Raw genomic sequence first — 21,864 nt, 5'->3', positions numbered from 1 at the left:
TGTGTGTCAGGAGCCTCATCACCACTCAGCATTACATATGCATCAACTCCTTCCCATCCATTCTCCTTTCTACTTGACCTCAGGTAATAACACCATTCTCTGAGCTTTTTGATTATACATTCAAGTTCACATCTGAGCTGGATATGCAAAGAAACCAGTGCACACCACCCGATTCACCAAAAAATGTTTCAGATAGGTACTACTTCTCTCATGCTAGGTGTGAAAATCAGAATCCATAGAGATTAGATTACTCTCAATGCCCCAAAGATAGCAGAATATAACAAAAATGGGTTTTAAACAGTTCTGACCCTGTGTTCAGCATCCCTTCCCCATTCTAATGATGATATTGGCAATAAGACACACAAGTAACACCGACATGCCTTTTCTGAGTAACAGTAGTTCTACATTCTGAACAACTTATGCTACTGAAGATCAAGAGATAAGAGAGTGAGACTCAAAACCAAGACATTGTTTTCCACAACCCTCACATATCCCAGAGCTCATGGTTCAGTCATCAGGCAGATGCAAATTAAGGTGAGAATATTCTTCACTGTAAGTAATGAAAGAAAGCAGGATAAGTTTTGCCAATTTTATTGAACCAATAAAATTCCTACTAATAACAATGAAATAAATTCTGCAGGTATAAACGTGATACAGTTTAACAAAACCCATTGTTTTGTACCTATAAATAGATTTTCAAAATGTCATAAAAAGTGCAGTTATGAATTGTTAACATGTTAATACACAGTTCCTTTATTTCAGATGTGTTTGTCTTGATTCACTAACAGTTCCTTCTTTATCTGTTCAAATAATATTACCCATCCCTCAAAAAACAAAAATAACAACAGCAGAACAAGAAGAGAGGCATTAAAGCACGAGGGTACTACACACAAGCTGGCCCGTTTGGTTCAGCTTTAGTCAGAACTGTCAAGTTAGAAACATACAGACAAAAACCAAGCCTACTTATACATACAAGAAGCTCTCATGGGTTCTGTCATCTCCAGAACTGCTAATGCATGTGGAGGGCGTTATCGATAACCACCACAGTCTATATCTACAGAGGGTCTGCTCTGTTAGAACAAGGGTGAAGTGGCTGTCGATAAAACTTGCTATTTTCAGACTTGAAACTATAAAGAGGATGCTGCCACTTGACAGTGAACTTGTGGACCCTAACCTGCATCAATAGTCTATTGGAGAAAGCTTATCCTAACTTAAAACCATACAGAGTAAGAGACGTGTGTGTGTGTGTGTGTGTGTGTGTGTATAGCAGTCTTCAAGATCATGTTATCCACCTTACATGAGTCCCAAGTCACGTGCTTCATAAGGAAAATACAGCAACAAAGCACAGGACTACGAAGGCAAAAAATCACAGCTTCTGATTACATTGAATATAAAGTACCAAGGAACGCAAGGGTAACTCTGTATTAATACTGATGAATTAAGAACTAGAACAGATGCTTCACAGCATGCTACATACATCATTCACAACGTAAGAAGATGATGTCTACATGGAAAGTCATGAAGTTGGCATCTGACTCGTGCAATTCAGCTACAGTCTTCATGGATACATTCATTATGCAGCTGCCTTGCACAAACAGGATTCAGAAGGATTTTCAAGTTCAACTCCTATTTCATAGTTAAAAGCTACATCCAGTTCTTCCATGGGAGGGATGTTTCTTTCAGGTTTGAAGGAGGTAAGCCAAGTGGCGAGGTCATATTTCCAGGGTGGCCTGACAGGGCTCTGGTTTACTTTGCCCAGACTCTGTGCACCTATTCAATTAGTAAGGAGAAGATGCCAAGTGGCCTGGTACTTGCTTTCAGGTCCATCTTGTTTTGGATTAAAAGAGTCAATGTGACAAGAAAGAGATAGGAAAAATTTCTACTTTCTCTCTCTGCAGAGACATCTAAATACAAAAGAAATGTTTATACTAGTTGTAAAGTATGGATCACTTTCCTTGGTGGACAGGGTACCATTCAACTCAGCTTCTATTTTGGGAAACCAGTGAGATTCAGGAAAGATGTCTCTGCTTTGCAAAGGAAAATCCTTGGCCACTCACCTGATACATTTCCTTCATCCTACCTTTTGTTCTTTTATCAGACTCAGTTAAAGTTTGTAAAGATCAATGAGGAAATCAGGTTTCTTCTGGATATAATGTGTACATTTAACTCAGTGGTACCCATGAGCAACATTTCACAGACTCTCTTTTAACATTCTTTCTGTAGAAATGATACATTCATTTTAAGAGGTTACTTGAAGTAAGAAATAAACAGTTTTAGCAAAATTTTACATACCAAAGTTATATTTATCATATTTCAATTTTTAATGTTAGGGGTCCTATGTACTATAAAGTGGGGTGCTCATTCTATAGGCTACTTTGTGGCACATGCTGGATTACCTTAAGTGTTTCCACATGCTTTCAATTCATTCTGTACTTCATGGCAGTGCAGACCTAATTCAGTTAAAGCTAAATAAATACTTCATTATGTACCACTTTAAGCCACCAGGTCATTGCCTAACTAGGTTCCCTTCTGCACTCTTGGGTCCTTAAATGCATTAATCGGGCATTGCAAATAGGGTGCTTGTGTCTGGGGTGGAAACATCTGAGGATCATCAGAGATCTCAGATCTACACTCCCAAACAGGACCGCTCACCATCTCTATGTGGGCATATGGCTCCTGTTAGGAGCCTGGCTGTAGGGAAGAAGCAGTGTAATGTCCTCCTCCTCAATGACACTATCTGGGCATATACAAAGAACAACTTGGGGGGCAAGACTCAAGCCAATACATGTCCTTCTTATCCCACAAAGTAGCTTTTCTTCCAGTGATAACAGGGGAGGATTGGGATTAGAAGCTTAGTTAATTGAGTCAAATACTCTTGTACTTGGTTTTGTGGGATTTTTATCTACATTGCACAGCAAATAGGCTAATGTGATCCAATCTGACCCTCTAAACAAATACCTTTTATCAGATGTCCTTCTATGAAGAATGTGTTTTCGGGCCCAAACACCACCAATGAAATGGATGACAACATACTGTTCATTTGCTGCCAGGGATTCTGTGTCCCACTGAAGACTTAGAGGCTCATCCGGAGTGTGGGAGAATTCTAACTCTGCATTCAAGCAACTGGGACTATTACCAGTATTTACCATCTAATTGGGACCAAGTTAGGCTAGAAATTCAATCACTTTGAATTCTTGCTAAATGTTAAATTCTGCATGGTAGAAATAGTTCAATTTCTGTATCATGTATAAATATAAAGGTTCCTACTTTGATAGAAGGCAAATGTTTTATGATTTATTTAAAATATGGAGTAGTATTACTGAACAACAGAGAATGAACACATGAGAAGGCTGGGTGCTCTGAATTTATAGGCTCTTTGGGGATGAGGTAGAGGAGAATAAGATATTTTGGCAGCTGGGAAGAGGGTATGAACAGCAGGGGGTGGGCAGGACAGAATGGATGCTGTGATATATCTTGTAAGGTGTCCAAGGCAAAAAAAAAAAAAAATAGATGGATAATGGAGAGACTGGAAGGGGGTTTGGGAAAGCCATATTTTTAATGATGGGGGAAGACATACAGAGAAAAAGACATACTGGATGCTCAGCAGGTCGCTGGTGATGTTCGACACAGACAGGCGTGGGGAGGGGAGAAGTGTGAGTGGTGGCTGAGGCACTTGGAGGAAGAAAAAGGCAGGAAAGGGTGGATGAAGGCTGGTGGGAGCTCCCACCTGTATAGCAGGTGCATGTGCCAAGGACAGCCAGAATCTCAGCTCTGTGTTCCAAGTGTTCCTGGAAACTTTTCTTCCTCACAGGGCTCAGCCTTGGTGCACACTTCCACTCCAGACCCACTTCACACCAGCCTTTTCTATTCTTGGTCTTCCCTAAGCAGGTACTGTTGATGGGGCCAGTTTAGCAGTGGAATAAGCTGCAGATGTGTGGGTTAATGCTCTGTGAACTGACAGGATACACTCATGTTATGGCCTGCTGCAAGGAAACAGTGAGCCTGCATCTGAGTCTTCAGAGGCAGAGGTACAGTAGGGAACAGTGCACAATGATGGCCAGATACAACTGGTTCCAACTGCATGGACATGTGGCTTACTGTGCCCTTTTCTGAGGATTGCCTTTCTGTTTGCTGGTGAGGTACCACTAAGAATGCTTATATACTGCATATGTGGGTGGATCATCTTGCATGTTTTTTATTCCATGCAAAATGGTCTGTTTTGCAGAGAATGAGAGTGGTGATTTCTAATTGTCCTTAAACACAACACCAAGTAAAAGCCTCATTTGCCTGTTGCAGCACATACCATTTCTATGGCACATTGGATTTATTCTTTGTCCTTATCTTACAGTTTAAAGGAGCCTTGCCATTATACAGACATGCACTTGCCACTGGAAGTGATGACTATTTTAAGTAGTAGTCAATCTATAACTGTTTGCTGATAAATTTACTTTGGTGAGGCATAAAATTCTATGATTTTGGATTAGCAAAACCTTCTGAGGTGCGGGAGGAAGTACTTCCCTGGATGATATCCATTAGATTTTAGAATGATGTAGAATCTTTAACAGACACAACACAAACAAAATAGGTGTCTGGTTCAAATTTTACATGACCTTTATATAAATCTTACTTGAGTTTTCTCTTTTAAAAATAGCCCTGTACAGCTGTGCTATTACTGGGTTTAAAACTGGTTCAAAAGGCCAAGGCTACACCCAGGACTCCATGTCAGCTACTCCTGATTATTCCTTGGACTGAGACAAGGTACTTATTTTTAAAAGTAGTCCACCTCAAAAGCCTTTTTCCATCAGAGTAGCCTGAGTCTGCCTGAGGAAGCCACTTCCAGGGCAGCATCAGAGCACTCTGACCACTCCCACAGTCAAGTGGGTTGAAGATCAGACCCACTTTCATGTGTGAGGGTGCTTACATATTTCTTTTTCTCTCTTTTTTAATTTTTGAGACAAGGTGTCACTATGTAGCTCAAACTGGCCTTGAACTCACTATGTAGCCCAGGCTGGACTCAAAACCACCATCCTCATGCCTCAGGCTTCCATGTATTAGGATTACAGGTATGTGCCACCATGTCTGGTTTCCTTGATGTTTCTGATAGTGAGCTGAGAAATTAAGAATTAGCACAGATGCTGGCAAATGTGAAATTCCATATTGGACAACATTATTCCAGCATGTCCATCAGGGTTATCAGGCTGATTTTAACACAAGGAGCAAGGAGTTGAGGGCTTCCCACTCAGATGTGCTCTTCCCACACACTCACACACTTGCTTCTGTTTGGCACAATGTGAGCCCTGGGTGTAGCTCAGCTTACCACAGGCTCTGTTATTACACCGACTGAGTCAGATAGCTCCTTTGAAAAATATCACATTTCAGTATAAAAAGCTACACTATAAATTACTACATTGTAAAGTCAATACTCTGAAAAGAAATGCCACCCTGGAAAACCGCATCAAAATTTCAAGTTTGTACTGGATGAAGTGGGTTGACAGGCAACTCTTACAGCAGCATTCAAGCTGGGAATGCTGGGTGCATCTGTAGCATGGAGGTGGGGCCACCTTCACAAACCAAGTTTTTGAGGCCGGTTCACTGAGGTTCATAAATACATTGCTGTGTTTTTATTCATGGTTCCAAGTCAACTTGTTTTTTCTGATTATTGATTGGTCTGTTGAACTAAAAGGAAGTTTTTCGAGGAGAGATATCTATTAAAGGCACTAATATTTCCACAGTCCAATCTCTACTTACATTTAAGGGGCAACACAAAACCAAAATCAAAAAGTGACCGCTTTCCCTTTTGGTTTAAAGCTTTTTCAGGGATCTGAATTTCTCCTCTTAGTCTGTTTACCTGAACAAAAACATGGGGCTATGAAATGAAACAGTTTTCTATCATTTAAAAAATGCAATAATAAACTATATCCTAAATTCGGAAGCCTTAAAATTGGGGAAAGCACACATGGCCATTTATGCCACCACCTGTCTTTTGCCATTCCTCTAAATACTTTCCTTGTAGTTCATATATATCTAAAGAAGATGATGAACGCAGTGCACACAACAAACAGAACACAGAGAGTCTGGCACAAGCTCTCTCAACAGTCTCTAAAGGAGTCACCCTGTCTTCAAAATCCTAGTGACTTCTTCCTCACATGGAGGATTTAAACAAGATCCTGGAGTCTAAAAACACAGAACTACCTATGCTGACTGCTCTGTAGCCATTGCTGTTCTCCTCTCTAGAACAGTGCTAAGCAAAAGGAGCTAACATCCCAGAAAAGGACGGCAGACAGGACAGTCTAACAGAATACCAGCCCACAACTCTTTCATAAGAGAAAAAATACACCCACATAACAGGGAAACCCTTAGTGAGCGTTCTGTGGGAGCTCCCGGATGACTTACTATGAGAGAGAGACAGGTATGTTCGACGTTAGCATGTATGTGTAAAATACAAGTCACCTTTCATTGAGTAAGGTGCTTAAGCCGTGCAGCTGAGTCCTCTGGGTGCTGTAGCAGCTCTCTAGGCACTTCACTGGTTCATTAACATAATGCAAATTAAAGCTATAAACACATAAGGTTGTGCTCTCTGAAGATAGTCTAATCAAACAACACAAATTGATGCAAAAGTGTGACTTTTTGGCGGCCTTTTTTTCTCCCCTATGACAATGCATTTCTTATTTTAAAACTAGTTGTCCAAACAGATTTTTCTGGGGAATGAATGCTTTGGCATGGTGAAATCATGGGTCAACCTCAGCAAGGTAAAACTGAAAAACACCAAGCACAATAAAGAAATTTGAAGATCATTTCTTTATGGCTCTGTTTAAAAGGACACTTCTGCAGTGACATGATAGGGAGAAGTTGAGTTGATTTTTAAAAACATTGCACTGTTTTGTTGTTGCTCAATCACATTAATGCACAGAAACACAATTGTTACCTTTGAATAACAAATGACTTAATCTACTAGAAGAAGAAAATCATGTCAAATAATTTCCAATAGTGTAACAGGAAAAAACAGGGGCATGTTAACTAGCCTTCCTTAACTCTCAGAAAAGGAGAAGGTGCAAAGAGACATTTGGTCGGGGTTATCTGGTGTGGGTTTGTGTGTGCCAAGTGTAAGCAGCACCGTGGCCACCAGCTACTAGACATGACGGAGGACCACAGTGCAGGACTCAGGAAACTGTGCCTAAGTCCACTGCCACACAGGCAGCCATGTGGGAAAATGAGGCCTCTGTTTTAGAAGACAAAGAAAGTAGCTGAATTTGGCATTTCAGTAGCATGCTTTTGAATTGATCATAATTAATTTCACATTAAATTATGGACGATGTCTGTATCACATTTCACGTTATTGCCAATAGCAGTGTAAGAAAACAATTAGAAAAACAAAAACAGAATAGTGCCTGATTGTCCCCTGGGGACACAGGTGTATCCCAGGAGCAGCTTGGTTCAGCAGCACATGTTTTTCCCAGACTCAGGGCACAAGTGGGCATTTCAGAGCCGTAGAGGACACCATTCTTTCCTGAATGTTGATTCTGAAAAACAACTTCTTGAGCAGATGGTAAGCACTTTTTCCTTATTTTTTTTTAAAGTAAAGAAAAATAATACACATGAACTCCAAAGTCCTGAAGTGAAGCATTAACAAACCAGTTCATGATTTATGGTCAGATCCAAAATCCAACTCTAAGCAATGTAAAGTAGTGCTCGTCAGGGTTACTTTTGCAATTGTTAGCAATGTTAAGCATTGAGAAATATAAAACACACCATTGCACATTACAGCCAGAAAAAAAAAACCAAACAAACAACCCCCCCCAATCAAACCCTAACAACACTAACAAAACAAAACAAAAACAAAAACAAAAACAAAGGACCCCGACAGCTAAACTTGGACACTAGGGAACTGAATAACTGCTGAGGCCGCTTCACAAACAAGTTCTGAAGAAGAGTCCTGTGTGAGAGGCCCTGACACATGCTGGCACGCTCCTGGGGGCGCTTCAGGTCAGGTGCCTAGTTATGGCACGCAGGGCGTAAAGCAGCTCAGCTTGCATCCGAGCTTCCATCAGAAGCAGATTCACGTGGACCTGGAAACCAAAGAGCATTGGCTCAGTAATTACACAGCACAGTGCAAGAATCCGTAGCGGCTTTCAGGCACCACACAGGTTATGTGTATCCAGATACTATGAATAGGCCTGGGTATGCACGTATATATGATGAACATTCAAAATTGCATTGTGGATAGTAAATTTAAATTAGAAATATATTCTTAGCATTTAAAATTTTAAATTAAAAAGTAAAGTTCAAAATATACTACCAGCATTAACTTTAAGCCCTAGAGTAAAGCTCAACTAAGCTTGATCCCACCAGAAGCCCACCACTTCTTTTTTTCTTTTTAAGATTTTATTTATTTATTATGTATACAACATTCTGCTTCCATGTATATCTACACACCAGAAGAGGGCACCAGATCTCATAATGGATGGTTGTGAGCCACCATGTGGTTGCTGGGAATTGAACTTAGGACCTCTGGAAGAGCAGTCAGTGCTCTTAACCTCTGAGCCATCTCTCCAGCCCCAGCCCACCACCTCTTACACAGACTCTGATAAAATCTCAGGGTACCTTTCTGGGAAAAACCTCTACACTTTCTAAACAGACCTCAGGGAAATGTTCTACCATGGAGTTGTTGTCATACCTTCCTATCACTTGAATGTGTTGTTGGATGTATTCTCTTGATGAGAACAGGCAGTCTCTAAAGGGAGGAAATCTATTGCAAACATAAAATAGCACAAAGATGCACTGAGGCTGAAGATGAAATGGGTAATATGCCTAGTGGATGACTAACTTTACACTTCAAAAATGATTTAGAAGTGAAGCTATAACATACTTTGTCAAGGTCATACACTTCACTGGGGACTGTTAGAACCCCCAGAAGTAGTTTCTTACCTACAGCTTGAACATGGTAGTATGAAGGAGATCTTAGATTCAATGCTTCAAAGGCCTAGAACCTAAAGCTATAATGTTGGTAAAGATTCTTAACACTCTCTAGCTTCTAATCTAAATAATAATTCATAAACACAGATATTCTTATATAACAAAACATTTGGCTCACAGGTTCTTCACTCTAAGGCAAAATACTGAATTACAATAAGAAACTTTTGTTGTCTTTGGTGGCTACCAAGAGTTTCTAAATGGCAGTGCCTTCAAGGCTGGGTATAATTCTAACGAGCACTGCTTCCTATGGGTTTTTAATAGTTAGAATGGTAAATTTATTGGTATTTAGATCCAACCTTTTAAAGGCTGATGCTAAAATTAATGTTACACACTGTGCTGGCTAGTTTTTATGCCAACTTGACAGAAGGTAGGTTCATCTGGGGAGAAGGAATCTTAACTGAGAAAATGCCTCCATAGGATTGGTCTGTGGGCAAGTCTGTAGGGCATCTTGGTTGATAACAGATGCGCATGGTGCACTTCACTTCAGGTGGTGCTACCCTTGAGCATGTCTTGGGTGCTATCAGAAAGCAGGCTGAGCAAGGAAGCAAGCAGTGTTCCCTTTCTTCCAGGTTCCAGCTATGACCCGTGTGACCTGAGAGCTGTAAGCTGAAATAAGCCCTTCTTCCCAAAGGTGCTTTTCATCATGGTGTTTATTACAGCAATAGAAACCTTGACGAAAACATATACCATGTTAGAGCACACATCTGAAGTTTCAGGAACAGTCAATATCCTTTAGATTAATAGCATATGAACAATAACAGTTAGTTCAACAGGACCAATTTATTAATACCACCCTCCCTGTTTCGTGACTGAAAATGTCATGCTGAACATGTCTTTGAGGTTTGATGACACTGACCTTCTCTGAGTGTGTGAACTGCCGCCAATAGCTGTCATACATGCGCTTTGTGGTTCTTTCAGGGTAGCAGGTCACTGTCTTGATGTAAACCTTCAGGCTCCGTTCAAGTAACTGGTTAACTTCCCCATAATCATAGTCATCATACCTGTGAGTGACAGCACTGTGGTGTGAAACTCAAATTTCCCTGCTTAGACCTTGCTGTTCAATGATGTCATACACCCTTTCCGTTACTCGGATTCTGTAGTGAAACTGTAGGAAAAACTCCATTGTCACAGAGGTTAAACTCTTTTAAGGTATAAAAGAGAAAAATTACAAAGCAAACATACAGTTTGCAGGTGGTGATCACTATTTAGAGAAAAATGGACTGGATGGTGGCAGTCCAGAGGCAGAAGTAGGCAGATCTCCGATTTCGTGGCCAGCTTGGTCTACAGAGTAAGTTCAAGAATATCCAGGGCTACACAGAGAAACCCTGTCTTCAGAAACCAAAAACAATGAGAGTTCCAGGCCAGCCTGGTCTACAGAGTGAGTTCCAGAACAGCTAGGGCTATACAGAGAAACCCTGTCTCCAAAAATCTAAAAAAAAGAAAGAACAAAAACCAACCAAATAAACAAAAAACAGAAAACAAAAACCAAAACCAAAAAAGAAAGAAAAGAAAAAATGGATTTGCAGCTTGAGAGGATTGAGCTATGATTTTAAACAAGGCAGGCAGGTGTTCTCTGAGAGATGCATTTTAGAAAGTACTAGAAGGTATTGAATCAGCAAGTTAGGCCAGCCAATAAAGGCTAGTCAGATGTTACCTGGAAGAGGATGAAAACCCCGAATCTAACACATTGTAACGAGTCAGGTGATACTTCAGAACAATGGAGCAGAAAAACAGCCTTAAAACCAAAATTCGGAATACTCCAAAATCCAAAGCCATGTGAGAAAGAGATCATGTTTAGGGTTTGGCCATTTTTTGATTTTAGGTGGCATTTCCCCCCAAGAAAGATGTACTCACAAACAGGCTATAAATAAAACTAATGCTTCAATTTCCACTCAGAAATATATAAAATTGTCTGCATAGTGAACATACCTGATTCCAAACATACAGTGAACGTAGTTGAACAATGCTCTGCGTAGCGTGGTCGTGTCAACATCCTCATGGGTGGCCATTGTGTTGTAGGTGAGACTGTAGACCATTCGAAACTTCTCATCCAGGAGATGCCCAATGTCAGAGTAAAGTCTGTTCACCAGTGAGAACCCGTGATTTTCCCAGGTGTAGTCCTGGATGCAGAAAAATTGTCCACTTACAAAATGGGCATTCTGTTGAACCCTCCATTTTTTTTATTTTAAAAATAAAATAAAACTATTGAAAGTTAGTGGGGGTTATTTCCAACTCAGTAACAAGAATTCTGTCAGGTTGCAGAGTGCAGAGCCAGGGTGTTGTCTCATAGGGTCTAGGGCTTGGCATGTTTGTGATGAACTCTGGCCACCTCCTCTGGACAGGTGCTATGCACATGATACTTTATCTGAAAGGATCCACAAGTTTTTGACTATTGCTATGTCTCCAAACTTATTCAGGCATGCAGGAGTCTGAATTTAACTCCAGTCCCCCAGAGTCCCATTGTACTGTGGGAGGCTGGTCCTAAAGTACAAACTACTAGTGTAGTCAAATCTCAAAATGCCTTATTATAGACATCATCATAATTGCTTGATTTCTTCCCTACCCCTCCAAGAAGGGCATGAATATATGTAACTATCTAGCATAATGCAGGCAATTAAACCAAGCATACTGTTTCCCACTAACTTCCTAAGGATGAATATATTGAAGTAATTACTTTCCTATGAGAATATCAAATAGACTGGATTGAAAACCTGGTTAGATAAAAAGTTTTAAGATACTATCAAAATGTCTTTTGGCCACTTTAGAAGAAACTTTATTTACATTTTAACAGTTATCCCTTTGAAGGGCAATCCTCTCCAGTTTCTCTAAGTTAAAAGCTCTGTGTACCTGGGCTCGGAATGTTGGTAAATGCTCTTCTCCTCGCCTGGCGAAGTCCTCATACCCAAAACCTGGGTCTTCGATGTATCGAGAGACATCAGCTGTTATGATAGTGTCATCTTCAAAATCTAAGGGACAATGAAGGCATTCAGGATACTTACACAGCTAAGACAATGAGCCTAAACCCCAGTTCCCTCCACTCTTTAGGTTTTCAAAAGTGACAGTGTTGACTACATGGTTTATATTCACATAAAATACCTATTGGTGATGTTCTAAATACAATTTCCTTACCAAATATTGGGCATTAAGATTTAATTATAGTTATGTAGAAAAAAAACCAACTAAATTGAAATATTTAAACAATGGTAACAAAAGATCAGTATGTCATATTTACTAATTTAGAAACAGAAGATAAGGCTTGTGAATCTAAGATTTAAAGCTTGTTTGATCTTTTCAAGGGGATAAAGTAGGTTATGGGGAAAGAGAAGGATGACTGAGTTTGAAGACACGTCTTTTAAAATTATACCTGATTACATTTTAGCAGCAAAAATTCCTTCACTTTAGTTCACTATTAGCTTCCAGAAGGCAAACCAGTCAAGAAATGAGGCATGGAGTCCCAAGACAAGGGGCCTTCCAAGTGCCCGGCCAGCCTCTCTGTGCATTGGCGAACAATCACCACAGCCTGAACATGCATGTAGGAGCAGAACACTCCTGTCAAGAGAACTGCTGAGGCTGTGGTCAGGGCATTGCCCCAGAGTACAGGACCACCAGGGAGGCAATGCTGCTATTTACAATAGTTATGCATGCTTGATGGTGAAAACCCTCTACTGAGAAACTGTAAATGCTTAGTGTACACTATTTTAAGCTGAAAATAATTTTCTCCTAACTCACTGTTTTTAGATTATTGTCTTTAGTGTCTTTACCCTCCCTGATTTCAACTATGTAACAGTGAATAAACACTGTTTTTTTTTAAAACTTTGTTTTTCTTTATTCCATAAATGAACATACCATTCTCAAAATAAAAATGTAGTTCCTATGCAAGGAATAAGTTCTTTGTAAGTAGTCTAATTAATGTTAAATTAATTCAGTCTTTAATAAAAAACTAGGTAAAAAGTTTAAGAGTTTGAGCAACAGTCATATAAATTCTCCTGAAAGACTGTACATGAATATTCTAGTAAGAAAAGGTCTCCTTTTTATCTTTAAGTTGGAGCCATTGACTGACTTCAGGCTGCATAAGAACAGCAGAGAGGATCAAATTCCTAGGCCACACAATGTGGAACAAGTAACATTGAATTCTAACCCTTCATTACTCAGGCAGGCAAAGAAGAACTGACATCTGCTGAGTACTTTCCTGCATGGCAGGTGTAATGCTGTACTCTAACAGCCATGTTTTTCTTTAATTTATTATATTAAAAAGAAAAATCCACTTAGGAAACAAGTAACTATTATTTCTGATCTGAAGCTTTTCTTTTTTCTTGTCTTTTCTTCTTTCTTCAGTGCGAGGTCATGTACATATGGGGCAAATACTCCACCCAGGAGCTCTGTCCCCTTGCCATCTAAAGCTTTTAAGTAGTTTTCCTCTATGAAGAATGCCCTGAATGAGGGCTTATGTGTAATACAAACTCGTAGCCACCGACTCTCATACAGTTCAGAATCCATTCAAATTAACATTAGCACAGTAATGGCATCTTCAGAGCATCCATCCCATCTCACCAGAATCAAATGACAAAACATAGGTTAAAGTACAATCACAGCCTGATGAGCCTACTAGGAAAACTAGAGTTTTGAGGGTTGCAAAGTAAAATCCAACCAAGAATAACTGTGGTGCTGAACTGTCAGATTCCTTGGCCCATGTGCCACTGAATTAATTTGCAAATGCTAACACTGGACTTGACTGTCACAGGACTTTCTTTGCCTTTGATATTAGTTTTTGTTTTGTTCATATACAGTTCTAAACATTTTAATTTCAAAACAAATAGTAAGTAACCATATAAAGGTGGATCCCAGGAAAAATCTCCTAACATAGAAGTAGCATTAGACAAGTCCCGTTTCCTAAGCAATCTGTCCATGAAAAGGGATATACAAAAGTCCCTCGACTACTTATAGTTTACTATATTTGGGTCTTAAGTGTTCTTCCAATGTCCACATTGGAAATGCCAGACCTGAGGAAGTAGAGCATCATATGAGGTGTTTAAGGTTAAGGGTTCCCTCAAAAGTGACTGTAGTACCTTGGTGTCTTCCTGGATTTATGGGGCCACAGCCAATCCAGGCTGATGTCTAATACAGCAGCTCTGCATTACCTGACCATCTCAGTATTTGTAAGAGTCACAAAGAACTGATAGACACCTTTCTTTCTAGATTTACCTTGAAAAATTACTACTCTGGTGATCACCAATCTAAAATTAATTCTGATTTTACCTAAACAAATACCTAACTGTGTACTGAAAGAAAACAGCATTTTACATACACATATATACAATTTCTGGGGGGTTTTGTTTTTGTTTGTTTTTTGAGTCAGGATCTCTCTATTATGACTGTATAGATACAATTTCAATAGCTAAGTAGTTAGTAATGTGAGATATAAGACACTCCATTATAGTAATGAAGTGATTTTCTCATAAAGATAACATAAACTAATACAATAAACATGAATTTTCTTCAGGATTAAAAGATTCTCAAGAGTCCTTCCCTATATGGAATCTGGGAGCTTTGTCATATTAATTCTTTCTTTAAATATGAAAAAATTAATTTCTACTTTCATTCTAAAATTGATAAATATATTTGTATGCATGTATGTATGTATGTGTGTGTATGTATATGTGTGTGTATCTATCTATCTGAAACTTGATTAGTCACTGTACAGGATCATTTTTCTATACTATCTTTCTATAGTTGGCAAATTTGGTACTGGTATGGTTAATAGTAAAAATATTTAATACAATGGAATGAGTGCTATATGATTTGGCCTATTTATTTAAATCAGAATGTAGGAGCTGGAGAGAGGGATAAGCTATTAAGAGCACTTGTTTTTCTCTCTAAGGACCTGGGTTCAGTTCCCAGCACCCATAAGGCAGTTCCCACCCACCTGAAACTCCAGTTCCAGGGGATCCAAGGTCTTCTTCTGACCTCCTCTGGTACCAGACACATGCACACATACACATGTTGCATACACACACACACACACACACACACACACACACATATATATATATATGTGTGTGTGTGTGTGTGTGTGTGTGTGTGTATGTGTGTGTACATACACAGATAATACACTAATAATCTGAAAAATATTTTAAATTGGATATTAATTTTGAAATAGGTTCAAGATTTTTTAGTTAAAAATTCTTTTCAAGTAGTCTGTGTAAGGGTTCAAGAAGTTGTGGCAGCATACACCTATACTCCCAGCAGGTTTCTGAGTTCATGGTCAGCCTGGTCTATGGAGTGAATTCTAGGACAGCCAGGGCCACACAGAGAAACCCTGTCTTGAAAAGAAAAAAGAAGTCTACTTGGAACCTAAATATATCTTTCTATTATTTCAAAACAACCTAAGAAGTAAAATATTTACATTTTGAAAGCTCCAGTGATCTTACAGAAACTAAAAATGTTAGGGTAAATGGATATTAACTCTAATAGCATTGTCTGCCTTTCCCTACCAGCAAGGCTTCCCCACTGCGGTATTAACATAGCTACTACATTACTTTCCTTTACTTCTACTTGTTCTCTGTATTTTTCAAGTGGTGTGTGTGTGTGTGTGTGTGTGTGTGTGTGTGTGTAGGTGTAGGTGTGTAGGTGTGTGCATACCAGGGAGGATGTATGGAACTTAAATGAAAGCCTGCAGGAGTTAAGTTCTTGCCTTTCACCCTGTGGGTCGCAGGATCAAACTCCAAATGTCAGGTTTGGTGACAAGTACTGCTGAGCCATCTTACTGACCTCAGCAACTGACCTGCTTTAAATATGTATCCAGCACAGAATGAGGACAACAACCCTAAAATTTGTCTCAGGATTAGTGATAGCCATGTGTTGTGTAATAACACATTAGTCAAAGACTGAATGCATATATGAAGGTGGTTTCTCAAAATGATACTGGATCTAGAAAATTCTTACTGCCTGTGACACTACAGCTAACATATTGCAGTCTCAGTCATTTCACATTTGTGGTGACAACCCTATGAATGGACCTAGTGCTCTGCCAGCCACATAGCATGTACTGTGATGCTACACAAAAACAGAGCTACTAATTTAATGTATTTGCTGTCTGTGCTTCCCATGTTATTGTTGAACACACCTCTTTCACTGATCAAGCTGTACTGTTGAGTATCATGCCATGTTCTGCTGGCAACAGCTGCATACTCTCTATGTTCAGATGCTGCAGCAGCTTCTAGGTGTGTGTGAGTGCATAGCTGCAGGTTTCTCAGAATGCACCCCACTGTGATGAAGCATAAGTGCATGGGGCAAAAGAAAGATGACAGCAGATTCATCTTTATGGAACTGCATGGAAAATACTAAAGGCTGGCGGCTAATGGTCTTTGAACAACTAGCCAAAAGCAAGAAAGAGCGCACCTGAGTGAGGAAATGAATGGAAACTCTCTCCAGGAACCACAAAGAGACTTTCTTTCTTTTCCTTCTCAAAACGTGTGGTCATTTCTTCCCTAGTCGTCTCTTCATCTCCCCTGTCTTCCTGAAGCCTCTTCATCCTTTCCATTAAGGCTTCTAGCTCACCTAGTGAATCCACAATCTGGAAAGAACGTGACAATGTTGGTGTTATGGCACTGCAAACTGCTCTAGGAAGCCCCTCCTCCTCCTCCACCTCCACTATAGTACACACAGAGGGCAGTTATTTAGGCTGCAGCAGAGATGCTGGTCAAATGATGTGAACTTTTAATTGGCAGAAATATTTCAAATGTGGCAAGGGTAGGCAGGTATATAGAGACAGAAGGTAGACGAGTGACTGCTTTGGGCTAGGCATGGGGGAAGAGGACCTGGGTATGATGCTAATGGTTATGGAGTTGCTTTTTATACTGTAATAACATCCTAAATTTTATTGTTGCCAAATGATCATCCTCACAACTATTTGGTTGTACCCTTTCAATGGGCAAATTGGGTGGTATGTGACTAACATTTCATTGAAGTTATTTAAAAATACCCTGAGTTTTTTATTAACTCCACAGCAATTATATGACATATTCAAATATTTTCAGGTGTATGAGTCTGCCTCAGTTATAAATATAAAAAGATTATAGGTGTGTGTGTGTGTGTGTGTGTGTGTGTGTGTGTGTGTGTGTGTGTGTGTTGAAATATAGAATTCTAGTGTTTGGTACATAGTAAATTGTAATGTACTGAAAAATGATACGTTTTCCTTAGTTTTCCAGCATCCTACAGACAGATGCAGCATTCTGAGCTCTGCTGTGCATGGGTCTCATTTTAAAGGCCTGTGATACTGAATGTATCAATACTCAGTTTTTGTTGTTTCTAATGATATATCTTTGCTTAAGGTGCCAAGAAAGTGTAGGAAATCCAAAGAAGGGTGTAGACATCATGTATGCCAAGAAGTTAAGGCCAAGAAGTCATCTGGGCAGTGAAATATCTAGAAGGACATTGAAGAAGAGAAAAATAAAGTAAGTTTAGTGATAAATTCAGTCTGATTTTTCACTATCAGTGAAAAGGTAAACTCTGTAAATACAGGTGTGTGTTTAAAGAAGAAAGTTTAGAGTCTTCCTAGTTGTAGTGTCTTCAACTTTTACATGGAGATCACAAATGGGGCTGCCAGGAATCCCAGAGTAATAACAACTTAAAATTTCAGGTGTTGGTGGGCAAAGATACCATATAATAAAGCCCAAAAGTTAAAAAAAAAAAAGTTAAAACTTCAGGTACTGATGAAACTTTTACAGTGCTAAAAGCATCTTTCAACTACTTAATATCCTATCTGGTCACAGTGAAAACTCTCTAGATAATATCAATAAGGTCCCAAGAGAAATAACTGAGAACGAACCCCAAAGTTGCTGCCTGCAAGGGATGTGTTCTCAATGCTGTTGTCATTAGCCAGATCACAGACGCAGAAGCTGTTCACCGAGATTAGTCTGAATCCATTGGAGATTCCCGGCTCTCTCTCAGGGTTGATGCCACTACCAAAAACAAAGCTGGCCAAAGCATGATAGTGAGCCAGGAGGACCACGGCGTGCACTAGCTCAGGCAGTGACCAATTATTCTCTCCAGTTTTGACAAGTTTCTGAAATGAGATAGTGAGCCAAGGTCAACATAGAAGCCAGAGACTCACTCATACACTTGTTGTAATGCAAATTAAAACCTCTTTTAAAATGCTTCACACATTACAGATAGGCCTTTGGTCACACAATGTAATGTGCAAACTACCAAAGCCCCACAACATAATTATGTGGTGGCATCGCCTATAACTAACACACTACAAAATCAGAACACAGACCTAGAACCATGTTGTTCTTCAGAGTCCAGAAGTTACCAAAATCTAATATTAAAAAAATAGAAACAAGGTGCTTGCTTTAAAAACTGGACGAATTACATAGATGTGGTACAACAGCACAATTGTCTAAAAGGCATTTTTATGTATTATTGGCATACTACATGTGCATTCATAAGCAGATGTCTGAGATGGAGGTGAAGGCTTCTCCTGGCTGAACACTGCTGGACAGCACTGCATCTGACAGAAGGAAGGAAGATACCTATTTTTTTTTTTTTAATCTGGCCAGTAATTCCCACACTAGCTGGCAAGTCACTTTTGATTTACAGAACCATTTCTTTATGAATCTTAAATTATGAAATGTTAGAACTAGCAAAGGATTTAGAACTCACAGATCTCCCCACTTTATAGAATTTATTAACAAAAGGGCACATATCACTGACAATAGCAGCCAGAAGCCAAGCATCCTTGATGCTAGTAGACTTGGATCTCTCATCTCTTTGACAACGGAAGCCAACTTTTCTCACAGCCAGTCACATCACAAATTCAAGCCAATGAGTAACGCTTGAGAAGGATCAGTTTTTATTTGCATTTAAATAAAAGCCACCAAATTTCTAATTATCTTTTCTATATGTAATACAGCATCTCTTATTTCTCAAGTTGCTAATATATAGGTGTTTAAAATTAAGTCCTTATACATATATGCATAAGGCTAAGAAAATACTCTCAAGCTTCAAATGTAACTCAGAGCCTGTAGAGAAACACCCAATACCTGAATGTGCTCTTTCGTGATCAGCCAGGGCCGGTGTGCCAGCAGCTTGTTAATTTCATTAAGATTTCTCAGTCGTTGTGGTACATATTCCAAGCCATTCAGCCACTCAGCAATCCCTCCAGTCTTTAAAAATTCATCCACATGCATGTTTATTAGGTAGGAACACTGGTGTCTGGCTGCAGCCTAAAACACAGAAAATGAGTTTCCTGAGAACAGTCACGAGCAGGTCTTTCCACAAGCAAGTAATTTAGATGGAGCCAATATTATTTTTCACTCAGTAACTCTTTTATCACAAAATTCTCCTTCTTCAAAAATGCTTATAACACTGTTGTTGTAGATTCTTGAATCAATACATGAGGTGGATAAGCAGTTCAAAGCAAATGCCTGTCATATGAAGCAACCACTTTCTTTCTGAGTTTGGTACACACAGACCTGCAACTATTCTAGCTATTTTCAGGAAATGTGCAGGCATGGTGCAATTTTGCTATGGGGAAGATACAGTATGTACCACTTGAAATTCAGGAACTTCTTAGAAACATGTATCCTAATCCAGATTCTTGCTTATGTGAAGACTTCTCTTACCCTCCTGTGGGATAACTGGAGTAGCAACATCTGACCTCAGGGACATGCTTAGACGGTGATCCTCTCCTTATGCAGTCAATGTCAGCAGAGTGCTGTCAATAGGACATTCATGTGAAGTACTTTTGCCCTCCCTTCTGTGGCTGCTGCTTGTATAACAATCTGTTTTATTCTTCCCCATCTCTGTATCTCTGCTGTCTTAATGAGTGACCATTGTCAGTCTGCTGACAGTCTTTACCATCATTGAAAACTTCTGTTAAAAATCACAGTTCATCAAGTTCATGTCAGAAAGCACAGAGTGCTGCTTTGTACTTGGTGACACTCACCTCCTGAGTCCAGGGCAGCACTGCTGGCTGCTGCTTTTATCTTTCCACACAGTGCCATGGGCTCATGCCCCCACTCTCTTCCCCACTGGCTGGCCAAGTAGAACACAACTTCTTCCTTCCTCTCACTGCTCTAGGACCTCCATCACAGCCTCCTCCCTGGTCCTCTACTTGCAGATAACAAAGTCTATACTTAGAAGCACTGTGATTCCTTTCTTATACAGATCTGTCACTAGTGACAATGATACTTTTTTCCTATCCCACACCAGGGCCAGGGATCATCTTCCTGTATAAGATGACTAAGGAAAATGCCCCTGATCAGCTTATGCAGAAGAAGATCCCAAGAATAATAGCAAAACTGTAAGGATTATTCAGGACCTAAGAACCATCTTTAACCATAAGAAACTAAGTATGCAAAATAACTCTACTGTAGGTTAAATGCTAAACACTTTAAGTGACTTAAAGCAACTCTGAATGTATTCAAGGGATATGGTATTCAAAAAGCCAGAGGGTTCTTCAGCTTTGTCCCATGTAACTATACTCAGCTTCACACACATGCACACACATGCATATAAACATACATATTGCACACTTACACACATATACATATATGCATATGCACACATACACACATGTACATGCAGTCTCTCACACATATACATACACACAGACACATACATACATACATACACACATGCACATATACCCCTCTACATATACATACACACAACCATATACGCACACACTCACCCCCCACACATACACATCCCACACATACAGTCTCCCTCACACACTCACATACACACCAACCCACACACCCCCAACATTCACACACACACACATTTCACACATACACATGTACAGTCTGTTACAGGCCCACTCACCCACACCCTTCCCCCAAACACACACCTTAAAAGGGACTCAGAATATGTGAAACCTAGTTCATGACAGTAGGGAATGGCAGGAAGTAAGCACCTACCATGATGGCAATGTAGTGCCTGTCTGGGAGGGGAAGGGGGCCATCCATACGCAGCATGTAGAACTGGCTCCTCAGGAAAGACTCCAGGTACTGAGTGTGCAAGCCCATCACCTGTGTGATGTTGTCCAGGCGACCAGATGTAGAGTACTCTTCCACAAGAAAGTTTGTTCGTTCATCCACCGTGTTTGCTTGGACAACCTTATAATCAAGAAGCAGAGAATGTTGTGACTACTGTGATGTAAAGACAGTTTTGGTTTACAAGGACTCTGCCTCTACTGAAGAAATACATATTCATTTGATGCTAACAGACACTGAAATTATGCAGTTGCTCATACTAGAAACAGAAATTTAAAAAGAGAAAGTACCATTCAGTTTTGGCTTTGGTACCACAATTTATTAAACAACAAATGGTAAGTTATCAAACATTAAACACACAGCTATAAAGCTGAGGAAAGAAAGCTCCATCTGTCTTTGCAGGCAAACTCCAGAGCCTGCTGCCTGGCCATTGTCACACAAATGGAGTGAGGCAAATTCAGCAGCATTTGGTCACATGAATTTGCAGCCTACTCTCATCAACTGACAAATTTAATTATATTATTTTGAACAAATATCTGATCCTTTGATGTTTTTGCTAGTCAACATTTTTAAAAGCTTTGTGAAATCTTTTTTTTTTTTTTAGAGACACAGGAACATATGATGACTTGTGGAAAATTTTAGTTGAAAATTAATATGGATACTAGATCCTGTCATTGCTAGTTTAAGCCTATCATAGTAATTACTAAAAACAAGGCATGAAAACTGAACTTACATCCTCCATCTAGGGACCAAAGAAGCTTTTCAAAATAGGTAATATTCAGCCATGTACACCATGCCAGTGTGATGTCACATGGTGGTGTGAAGAGTGTGTTAATGAGTGTGGAAAGATGCAGCTCTATGGGAATGGATGGGCACTAAGTGTGACCCCATC

At 39.6% G+C, this 21,864-nt stretch overlaps 1 protein-coding gene across 1 annotated transcript in view; it reads right to left on the bottom strand.

The window, feature by feature from the left end:
• Positions 1-566: 566 nt before the first annotated feature.
• Sesn3 (sestrin 3) overlaps positions 567-21,864 on the bottom strand; it is a 58,133-nt gene continuing 36,835 nt past the window's right edge. Inside the window, exons 3-10 of the mRNA XM_027415132.2 lie at positions 20,898-21,095; positions 19,017-19,199; positions 17,801-18,037; positions 16,372-16,546; positions 11,821-11,939; positions 10,903-11,093; positions 9,830-9,974; positions 567-8,066 (exon numbers count right to left, since the gene is read on the bottom strand). Coding sequence (XP_027270933.1) covers positions 7,980-8,066; positions 9,830-9,974; positions 10,903-11,093; positions 11,821-11,939; positions 16,372-16,546; positions 17,801-18,037; positions 19,017-19,199; positions 20,898-21,095 — 1,335 coding nt within the window. The 3' untranslated portion in view covers positions 567-7,979. The remainder of the gene's footprint in view (positions 8,067-9,829; positions 9,975-10,902; positions 11,094-11,820; positions 11,940-16,371; positions 16,547-17,800; positions 18,038-19,016; positions 19,200-20,897; positions 21,096-21,864) is intronic.

This window comes from Cricetulus griseus, chromosome 4 (genome assembly GCF_003668045.3).
Source record: "Cricetulus griseus strain 17A/GY chromosome 4, alternate assembly CriGri-PICRH-1.0, whole genome shotgun sequence".
NCBI classification, from domain to species: domain Eukaryota; kingdom Metazoa; phylum Chordata; class Mammalia; order Rodentia; family Cricetidae; genus Cricetulus; species Cricetulus griseus.
Note: the sequence above shows the minus strand (reverse complement) of the source record. Positions and strands in the feature narration are given on the sequence as shown.